At 58.2% G+C, this 11,133-nt stretch overlaps 3 protein-coding genes across 3 annotated transcripts; all 3 read left to right on the top strand.

Annotated features, from left to right (window-relative positions):
• Positions 1 to 2,218, top strand: OT_ostta19g00030 (Bacterial surface protein 26-residue repeat; the record flags this gene model as incomplete). Its single annotated transcript, XM_022982360.1, has 2 exons — positions 1 to 1,983; positions 2,164 to 2,218. Coding segments are annotated over 2 exons (2,038 nt in total), but the record flags the coding sequence as incomplete, so codon positions are not given.
• A 3,856-nt stretch (positions 2,219 to 6,074) lies between these two features.
• OT_ostta19g00020 (EGF-like, conserved site) lies at positions 6,075 to 9,515 on the top strand (the record flags this gene model as incomplete). The annotated part of the gene is made up of 2 exons (XM_022982351.1): positions 6,075 to 6,137; positions 6,300 to 9,515. The coding sequence occupies 2 exons, from the start codon at positions 6,075 to 6,077 to the stop codon at positions 9,513 to 9,515; spliced, it is 3,279 nt and encodes a 1,092-aa protein (XP_022841229.1).
• Positions 9,516 to 10,011: 496 nt separating this feature from the next.
• On the top strand, positions 10,012 to 11,042 carry OT_ostta19g00010 (Protein of unknown function DUF285; the record flags this gene model as incomplete). The annotated part of the gene is made up of 3 exons (XM_022982347.1): positions 10,012 to 10,088; positions 10,152 to 10,990; positions 11,026 to 11,042. 3 exons carry the CDS (start codon positions 10,012 to 10,014, stop codon positions 11,040 to 11,042), a joined length of 933 nt encoding a protein of 310 aa, XP_022841228.1.
• Positions 11,043 to 11,133: the final 91 nt, after the last annotated feature.

Genomic DNA, 11,133 nt, shown 5'->3' with positions numbered 1-11,133 from the left:
CCGTGTGGCTACGTCACCGACGGACGCAACATATCGGATTTCGACACGTCATACGTCACGGACATGCGTGAACTCTTCAAGGACAAGGAGGGTTTCAATCAAGATCTCTCGAGATGGAACACGTCCGCGGTGACGAGCATGGCGGGAATGTTTTACAACGCGAGGGCCTTCAATGGAGCGATCGGGTCGTGGGACGTTTCGAGCGTGACGGACATGTCTAACATGTTTTACGATTATTATTCTTGGGACAGTAGATTCAATCAACCGATCGGGTCGTGGGACGTTTCGAACGTGAAGGACATGTCTTACATGTTCCGCGGCGCGTACTCGTTCAACCAAGACTTGAACAACTGGAACGTGAGCGCGGTGACGAACTTCGCGTACATGTTTCGTTACGCTCGCCAGTTCAACGGTGATATCACGAGTTGGGACGTCCGGGGAACGGCGACGCGAACATGCGATGAGTGGGGCAATTGCTACAGCTCGTCTTCAATGTCCGAAATGTTCGCGTACGCGTATGCGTTTAACCGTGACATTCGATCTTGGGACGTATCCTCCGACGTGTACACGTATGCGATGTTTCGCGATACGCGTTTCGTGCAGAGTTTCAAGTGTCCGAACGACCGGGACGGCCCGCCGTCGGCGTGTTACGTCACGCCGTTCTCCTCCTCCGTCGCCCTGGAGCAAGCCGTGGACGCGTGCTTCGAAGAGGCGTTCGACGGATCTTGTCAATGTCTGGACAAGTGCGGCGAGGCGGGACTGCCAATCTCGTCGTGGAACACCACGGGCTTGCTCAACATGCACGATTTGTTCGCCGATCGCGAGTTCTTCAACGAAGACTTGAGCAAATGGGACACCTCGCGAGCGATTCGCATGGACGACATGTTTCGAAACGCCAAGGCGTTCAATCGCGACATCTCCTCCTGGGTCGTCGATAACGTCCGCGACATGTCCAACATGTTCAACGGCGCGACGACGTTTAGTCGTAACCTCACGAGTTGGCGCATCGCGAGCGGGGCAAATCTCACCGACATGTTCAAGGGCGCGACGGCGCACAACGCGCGATTTACGTGTGACGACGCGGACGACGGTCCGCCGAGCTCGTGCGCGGCGACGGCGTACCCATCCAGTCTGGCGCATCGTTTCGACTTTTCCGAAACGGTGGAAACGTCGGGCGACGTCGTGACCTCATTCGCGGACGCGACGGGCAAAGCGACGGACGTACAAGTCGTCGGGTCACCGACGTACGCGCGACACGTCCAGGCTGGATTGAACGCCATCAACTTCACCGCGAATGGGCAGTACCTGCAGTTTACCGCCGACGGAGGCTCGGAACCCGAGGTTTTCATCGTCTATCGCGTCTTGGCGTACGCAGAGCTAGGTGTGATCTTCACCCACGCGACAGGCTCGACTGGGAGCTATGGTTTTGGGACGTCTCAGATGGGCGCGGCGAATAAGATTGGTCTCAGCGCGTCGGACGGCTCGGCTTTCGCGAGCGTCAACGCGTCGTACGACGCGTGGCACGTCGCCGACGTGTACTTTGGCTCGAGCGACGGTTTCGTCGACGTCGACAACGGCACGAGTGCGGTGGATTTCCAAACGAGCGGCAAGTACACGGCGAATACGTTGACGAATGTCATGATTGGCGGCGCCGCGTTCGACGGTCACCACGTCCCGAATCTCATCGGCGAGGTTTTGGTTTTCAACGCCAAATTATCCGACGCCGACCGCGCGCGCGTGCGCGCGGCGCTCATGTCCAAGTGGGACGTCCCCACACCCGATCGACGATGGCGATACGTCCAAAAGGCGAAGATGACGGCGTCTGATCCCGGATCGAGCGATTATTTTGGCCAATCCGTGAGCGTGTCGGGCGACACGGTTGTCGTCGGTGTCCCGAACGAGGACCACAATAGTACCTCTGATTATAACTATGGGAGCGCGTACGTGTTCACGCGCGCCTCCGACGGGACATGGACGCAGCAGGCCAAGCTCACGGCGTCTGATCCTGGCTCGAGCGATTACTTTGGCTCCTCCGTGAGCGTGTCTGGCGACACGGTTGTCGTCGGTGTCCCGAACGAGGACCACAATGATAACTCTCAGTATACCGAATATGGTAGTGCATACGTGTTCACGCGCGCCTCCGATGGGACGTGGACGCAGCAGGCCAAGCTCACGGCGTCCGATCCTGGCTCGAGCGATTACTTTGGCTCCTCCGTGAGCGTGTCGGGCGACACGGTTGTCGTCGGGGCACAGTATGAGGACCACAATAGTACCTCAGATTATAACTATGGGAGCGCATACGTGTTCACGCGCGCCTCCGACGGGACATGGACGCAGCAGGCCAAGCTCACGGCGTCTGATGCTGATCAGAGTGACTACTTTGGCTCCTCCGTGAGCGTTTCGGGCGACACCGTTGTCGTCGGGGCAAGTCATGATAACGTCAATGGTCTATCGAACAGCGGCAGCGCATACGTGTTCACGCGCGCCTCCGACGGGACATGGACGCAGCAGGCCAAGCTCACGGCGTCTGATGCTGATCAGAGTGACTACTTTGGCTCCTCCGTGAGCGTTTCGGGCGACACCGTTGTCGTCGGGGCACATTATGATGACCATGATACAAACACAAATTACAACTATGGGAGCGCGTACGTGTTCACGCGCGCCTCCGACGGGAACTGGACGCAGCAGGCCAAGCTCACGGCGTCCGATCCTAGCTCGAGCGATTACTTTGGCCAATCCGTAAGTATCTCAGGCGACACCATCGTCATCGGGGCGCACCAAGATGACGACAACGGTCAATCCAACAGCGGCAGCGCGTACGTGTTCACGCGTTCCGGAACCACGTGGACGCGCACGAACAAGCTCTCGGCTGCCTCAGACGCAGGATCGAACGATTACTTCGGCTCCGCCGTCGGTATCTCTGACGGAACGATCGTCGTCGGCGCGTACGCGAAGGATCGAAATAGCACGACGGCAGACGCGGGTGCGGCGTACGCGTTCGCGCTCTCGTCATCCTGAGACTACGGCGAGTGACACAAATGATGCGTGACCAAGCGACGTGGATTACGGACGTACTCGTACATTCCTGCACAATGATGCGTACATCGAAGTCAGTCAAGTCTTGTCGGCGACGACGAACGCTCGGGCGCTTCTCATTCCTCGGCGCAGCGCGCGCACGGTCGAGCGACGCGTGCTCGAGACGATTTTGAATACCGATACTACGACATACGAAAACGACCCGATCGCGCGCGCGGCTTTCGACACGGGCGGTCTCTCTGTGACGCCGCTCGAAACGCGTCGAGACGGGCCGCGTTGCCGCGATCGTCACAGATTCGCGCGCGTTCTGTCGACCCCACGACGACGACGACATGCGCGCTAACAAACGATGTGAAAACCCACACGCATCGATCGCGCGCATCGTGGCGTCGACGCTCGACGCCGATATTCGTCGATGGGGCATCCGCGCGCGTTCGCGTTCGCGTCATCCCCCCGCCGCGCGAACTCGCAGCCTTGGAACGCATCCCGACGCGCGTGCCCGACCGGTGCTTCGTTCGTCGACGCGTACGCAATCGGGTTCGACCCCGTGCGCGTCGTGTGGAAACGTATGGACGCTCGGAGGCGTGGGCGCGCGCGACGCGGGCGCGTCCGTGGAAAAGACATACGTCTTCGCGTCGCACGACACGCACGCACGGGTGCGCGTCACGATTGACGTCATCGCGACTGGTCACTGGACCTCTAATGCGCGTTTCACAGCGCACGTTGACGACACGTTGGTGTACACATCCGATGCAGTCGGTGAGCGCGAGTCGTCCGTACCAACCGCGCTTCGTACGGGCTCACCGCACTCGTCGAGCCTCGCGTTCGTCGTGGATCATTCGTCCCTATTGCTTCACCTCGTGCTAACGACTAGTATTAACGACAGGATGGGACATCAGGCGTACTTTGGATTGACGCGCGCGCGCGTCGAACCGATCTCGAGTTAGATGAAGATGAAGACGCGAACGCGCGACCGTCGTCCGCGCGCACGGCGCGTCGTTCATTTCACGCGAGTCAAGCACGCGCACTCTTCCGGGACGTTTGTGCACAGAGCATCGACGCGCACACGTACGAGAGGCGGGACCGCGATTCGTTCACGACGATTCGCGTCGCGCGGTGTGTTTCATCCGACGCGTCGTCGCGCGCGTACGCCCGTCGTTCGCCGCGTGAAAATCAACTCAATGATTCTTCGGCTTTGACCGTCGCGCGACTGTCCCCGCTCGATCGCTTCGATCTTCGCGACGACACCAACGAACGAGCACCGCTCGGTGACGTCGAGGGCGACGCACGCGGCGACGCACGCGGCGACGCGGCGACGAATGCGGCGGCCCCCTTTCAAGACGCTTTACGCATTTGGGAATCGAGGGGGTATGTTTTGAGTTATGAATCGTAATTCCGTAAACGATCCCCAACGGCTACTACATTCGTCGACGCGCGAGTAGTGGTTCCAGGACGCGCAGCCGTACGTGTACGAGCCGGATGTGGAAGTATAGCCTCAAGGAGTTGCACCTCACATCTGGGGTCTGGGAACGACACCGGGTACACGCGCGCCGACGCGGACATCAACGCCGTCGTCACCGAGCGGTATCGAATCAAGTGCGCGACGCTGTGTTCGCTCTTCTTCGAGCCCATCGCGTTCGACGCGCGCGGGAATTTGTCGTGTTCAGATGTAATATGTATCGTTATGCTCCAATGAGTGATATAATACGTCTTTGGCTCAGTTTCGCGGACGCGACTTCAGACGCGCGTCGGTCTCCTCCGTTCACGCATTCCCCGACGCGCGGGCGCGATGTCGAAGCAACGACGCGTCACGGACGTAGAGGAAACGAACGGGGATGACGCACCACCGCGCCGCGTCGTGTGCGCACCGTATCCCGTGCCTTTTCGCGGCGTGAGCGACGTCGGCGTCGCCGTGGACGACTCGGTGTTCGACGCGTCGCTCGAAGCCTTCGCGTGGGACGACACCGCGTTCGAGCGCGTCGACGCGCGCACGTGCGCGTTACACGGGGAACCGGTTTCACGCACGCAGGCGCGATACTGTTCGAGCTGTAAGAAGACCCTGCGCGCCGATGTCTTCCCGGAGGACAAGAAGACGTGCGAGCCGTGCTTGCGCGTGCACAAAGCGCACGCGCGATGGCGACGACGGCACGTCCGCGTGCACGGCGGTGGGGTACGAAAACGCGACGGTTGAACCGATCGTCGGTAGGATGAACACGCCGCGTGTGCGCGCGCGTCGTTCGCACGAATCATTCGACCGTTCGTTTGAACGAATCGTCGATCGAACGATCGATCGATTCGTTCGCGGGCGCGCTCGGGGATGAAGAAAATTCCAGTCGCGAATGGAAACACCGAACGCGATGCGTCCGGCGCCCGCGTCGGCGTGGGCGTTCGCGTCGCGTCGAGCGCGAGCGCTCGGCGGCGAAGACATCGACCTCCGTCGCCGCGGTGCGTTTTCCTAACTGTATGCACATACGCACGCACCCCGGAGCAATTTCTTATCCATAATAAACGGTCGGTCGCGCGGTGTACAGAATCGTGTATGTAGACAAACAGTACAATAGTAGATGATGGACGACACATCGATCGATCGCTTCGAAGATGGGAATATTCTCTCGTGCGAAAACGCGCGCGCGATGGCGATCAATCGTACGTTTAAGTACACACACAGAGGACGTATACGCGTCGCTTTTGTCTCCGTACACTCTCCAGGAATACCTACCCCGTAGTTTGTGGTGGATAGCCCCGTGTCCGAAACAGCGACCGCGCCGGGCGGCGTGCCACCTGGCACATTCCCCCGATCTCGGTCTCGATCCGATCGTCACAATTGTGCGCGCCGCGTCGACGTCGACGCGATCGACGCGTCGCTCGAAGGTTGCGATCGTCGCGCGCGCACCACTGATGTCGATCACGCGCGTCGCGATGTCTCGCGTCGCGGCGGTGACGCGCGAGGCGCCCCCGCGCGCCGACGCCGACGCCGATCGTTCTCGTCCTCGACGTCGGGTTCGAACGTCATCGCGGGCCGCGGGGTCGTCGACGCGATGGCGAAGAGTGCTGTCCACGACGTCGGCGCTCGCGCTGCTCTTCGCCGTCGCGGCGCGTGCGCAAGCCGTTCGATGGGTGCGTGCTAGGTTAAAATTCAAACGCGACGAGATCTCATTCTAGGTCTTTCGCATTCTAGGTCTTTCGCGACTTTCCGCTCGCGCGCACCGCGGACTCGACGCGTCGACTGACTTTGAATCGACGCGCGTGTGTTCCAATCGCAGCCGGTGACGAAGGACTCGACGGTTCGTCGCGTCACGGTGTCGAACGACGACGGCGACGTCCATCTCGAGAGCTCGGGCGCGGGCTCTGAAATCGTCCTAAAGTCTCAAAAGGTTCGCGTGGACGGCGACGTGTACTGCTACGACGGCGACGTCGGGATCTCGCAGCGCGTCGACGGGTTGGCGGTCAAAGACACCGCGTTAAGTGGACGCATCGACAATCTCAACGCCACGGACGATGGATTGAAGAAGACAGACATTACATTGAGTGGACGCATTGACGATCTCAACGCCACGGACGCAGAGTTGAAGAAGACAGACACCGCGTTAAGTGGACGCATCGATGATCTCAACGCCACGGACGCCGAGTTGAAGAAGACAGACATTACATTGAGTGGACGCATCGACGCGCTCAACGCCACGGACGCCGAGTTGAAAACCAAAGACGCCGAGCTGAGTGTGCACGTAGCGTCCCTGAACGCCACCGACGCCACGCTCAAGGGCGTGGACGAAGGGTTATCGAGCCGAATCGACGCCTTGGTCGACGTGTACATTCACGAACTCAACCTCACCGATAAGCAACTCGTCGTCACGGACGCCACCCTCGGGTCGCGCGTCGACACTCTGAACGCGACGCAGTACGAGCTCAAGGGCGCGGACGCGGGTCTGTCGATTCGACTCGACTCGTTGGAGTCGTCGAGGAACGAGTCGCAGCGCGTGGACGCGCACGTCTCGGCGTTAATCGCGTCTTTGAACGACACGGACGCGACGATGAAGAGCGTGGACGAAGGGTTGGCGAATCGATTGGACGTGTTGAACGCCACGGATGATGGATTGAAGAGTCGGTTGGATGATCTCAACGCCACGGACGCCGAGTTGAAGAAGACGGACATTACATTGAGTGGACGCATCGATGATCTCAACGCCACGGACGCCGAGTTGAAGAAGACGGACATTACATTATGTGGACGCATCGACGCGCTCAACGCCACGGACGCAGAGTTGAAAACCAAAGACGCCGAGCTGAGTGTGCACGTAGCGTCCCTGAACGCCACCGACGCCGCGCTCAAGGGCGTGGACGAAGGGTTATCGAGCCGAATCGACGCCTTGGTCAACGTGTACATTCACGAACTCAACCTCACCGATAAGCAACTCGTCGTCACGGACGCCACCCTCGGGTCGCGCGTCGACACTCTGAACGCGACGCAGTACGAGCTCAAGGGCGCGGACGCGGGTCTGTCGATTCGACTCGACTCGTTGGAGTCGTCGAGGAACGAGTCGCAGCGCGTGGACGCGCACGTCTCGGCGTTAATCGCGTCTTTGAACGACACGGACGCGACGATGAAGAGCGTGGACGAAGGGTTGGCGAATCGATTGGACGTGTTGAACGCCACGGATGATGGATTGAAGAGTCGGTTGGATGATCTCAACGCCACGGACGCCGGATTGAAGAAGACAGACATTACATTGAGTGGACGCATTGACGATCTCAACGCCACGGACGCAGAGTTGAAGAAGACAGACACCGCGTTAAGTGGACGCATCGATGATCTCAACGCCACGGACGCCGAGTTGAAGAAGACGGACATTACATTATGTGGACGCATCGACGCGCTCAACGCCACGGACGCAGAGTTGAAAACCAAAGACGCCGAGCTGATTGTGCACGTAGCGTCCCTGAACGCCACCGACGCCGCGCTCAAGGGCGTGGACGAAGGGTTATCGAGCCGAATCGACGCCTTGGTCGACGTGTACATTCACGAACTCAACCTCACCGATAAGCAACTCGTCGTCACGGACGCCACCCTCGGGTCGCGCGTCGACACTCTGAACGCGACGCAGTACGAGCTCAAGGGCGCGGACGCGGGTCTGTCGATTCGACTCGACTCGTTGGAGTCGTCGAGGAACGAGTCGCAGCGCGTGGACGCGCACGTCTCGGCGTTAATCGCGTCTTTGAACGACACGGACGCGACGATGAAGAGCGTGGACGAAGGGTTGGCGAATCGATTGGACGTGTTGAACGCCACGGATGATGGATTGAAGAGTCGGTTGGATGATCTCAACGCCACGGACGCCGAGTTGAAGAAGACGGACATTACATTGACTGGACGCATTGACGCCTTGAATACCACGGACTCGGATTTGAAGACACGGTTGGATGCTTTGAAAAGCCGAGTGCAAAGCGCCGAGGACGAAATCACGACGATAAAAACCGAAATAGCGAGTCTTCTGTCTGCTGAAACCGATCCACAAGTTGGAACCGTGACCCAAGACAAGTGGTGCGTCGGGACGTCCGATGGCCAGGTTGAATGCAGCCAAGAACCACCCGTTTCCGCTTTTCCTTCATGTTTTAACGATGGTTTGTTAACGTATAACGGAACGCAGTATACGTGTCGATGTATAAATGGCTTCAGTGGATCATTTTGCGAGATTCCAGAAAGTCTATCGCGTTTAGAGAAGTTGGAGATGTCAAAAGTCAACAATACTCAAGCCGTTGGGGACTCTGTCAATGACGGCACCAATGCGTTTTCAAAAATTGTCGACGGCGACATTTCAACGGCTTGGGTATCCGGTGGACGTGCAGATGAGTATGTAGAATTTGACTTGCAAGCTGCAATAACGATAGTCGCACTTGCCATCAAACTACCTTCGTTTCCAAGTTGGTTTTCCAGTTATCTACCGAAAGATATGAAGCTTGAAGTGAGTAACGCTGGACACACTGGGCCATGGGTCACTGCCAAAGAGTTCCAACTGTCTTTGACAGGCAGATGGCAGATTTTTGATATTCCTACTTTTGCAATCAGGTATCGCTACTATCGGTTGTATATCGTGAACAGCCATGGGTCGGACACACGTAAGACTCCTAGGATATCGGAGGTTGAATTCTTCCAAAATAATACCGGAACGCGTATCGCCCCGGCTACTGATCCCCAGAATCTTCCACGGGGGGCAATCGCAGGCGTAAGTGCAACCGACCAATGTGGCCCCGCCGATTTTGAAAATAGACAAACCTACGGTTGTTCAAGGTTGAGTATTTGGCCCGTCGTTGCAAAAAACCCGGATGCGTGGGGCTGTGAGTCGGGCTCATTTCAATATAGCTCTCGTTCTGGCCATCTGGCACACGAGGTGTGCACATGTGCGGAGGGATGGCAGGATGTATGGTTTCCTATCAGTTACTACGACGGTTCTTCAACGATGCTCACGTGTATCCGAGTCTGAAATCAAAATCATCAAGAATAGAACTATCAAATACCTAAACCCAACGTTGTTATAAACTTAGGTCTTTGAGCAACTTTTCTGTTGTGAGCAGTGGCTGCGCACATCTATCGTCACATATTATTTACTAACGTCTCCGCGTGCATGCTCGGTTGAGCGGCCCCGAACATCATCACGTCTCGACGCCGACGCCGAACGAAGATGGGTCGTGTACGAAAAGAAATCACGGCGAGTCGATTGTCATTGAGGCACGTTATGATGACAAAGATGACAACAGCGCTCCATGGGACGCCGGCAGCGCGTACGTGTTCAAACAAAGGCGCGACTGGTCATAAACGAACAAGCTTGTGGCGTCTGATCCTGGCGAATAACTTTGGCTCCTCCGTGTGCGTGTCCGACGGAACAATAATTGTTGGAGCACACCAAGAAGACCACGACAGCGGCTCTTCTAATAGTGACTACGGAAGCACGTACACATTCGTCGTGATGCTCCAACAAGATGTTTTATTTTGCTCGCCAGTTCAACGGTGACGTCACGAGTTGGGACGTCCGAGGCGCGTCTTCGATGGACTACATGTTCTGACTCGCTTCTGCGTTTAACCGTGACATTCGATCCTGGGACGTATCCTCCGACGTGAGCACATATGGGATGTTTTACAATACGCGTTTCGTGCAGAGTTTCAAGTGCCCAGACGACCAGGACGGCCCGCCGTCGGCGTGTTACGTCACGCCGTTCTCCTCCTCCGTCGCCCTGGAGCAAGCCGTGGACGCGTGCTTCGAAGAGGCGTTCGACGGATCTTGTCAATGTCTGAACAAGTGCGGCGAGGCGGGACTTCCAATCTCGTCGTGGAACACCACGGGCTTGCTCAACATGCACGATTTGTTCGCCGATCGCGAGTTCTTCAACGAAGACTTGGGCAAATGGGACACCTCGCGCGCGATTCGCATGGACGACATGTTCCGAAACGCCAAGGCGTTCAATCGCGACATCTCCTCCTGGGTCGTCGATAACGTCCGCGACATGTCCAACATGTTCAACGGCGCGACGACGTTTAGTCGTAACCTCACGAGTTGGCGCATCGCGAGCGGGGCAAATCTCACCGACATGTTCAAGGGCGCGACGGCGCACAACGCGCGATTTACGTGTGACGACGCGGACGACGGTCCGCCGAGCTCGTGCGCGGCGACGGCGTACCCATCCAGTCTGGCGCATCGTTTCGACTTTTCCGAAACGGTGGAAACGTCGGGCGACGTCGTGACCTCATTCGCGGACGCGACGGGCAAAGCGACGGACGTACAAGTCGTCGGGTCACCGACGTACGCGCGACACGTCCAGGCTGGATTGAACGCCATCAACTTCACCGCGAATGGGCAGTACCTGCAGTTTACCGCCGACGGAGGCTCGGAACCCGAGGTTTTCATCGTCTATCGCGTCTTGGCGTACGCAGAGCTAGGTGTGATCTTCACCCACGCGACAGGCTCGACTGGGAGCTATGGTTTTGGGACGTCTCAGATGGGCGCGGCGAATAAGATTGGTCTCAGCGCGTCGGACGGCTCGGCTTTCGCGAGCGTCAACGCGTCGTACGACGCGTGGCACGTCGCCGACGTGTACTTTGGCTCG

Source organism: Ostreococcus tauri (assembly GCF_000214015.3).
Source record: "Ostreococcus tauri WGS project CAID00000000 data, contig chromosome 19, whole genome shotgun sequence".
In the NCBI taxonomy this organism is placed as follows: domain Eukaryota; kingdom Viridiplantae; phylum Chlorophyta; class Mamiellophyceae; order Mamiellales; family Bathycoccaceae; genus Ostreococcus; species Ostreococcus tauri.
This window is presented reverse-complemented; position numbering and strand designations above follow the sequence as displayed.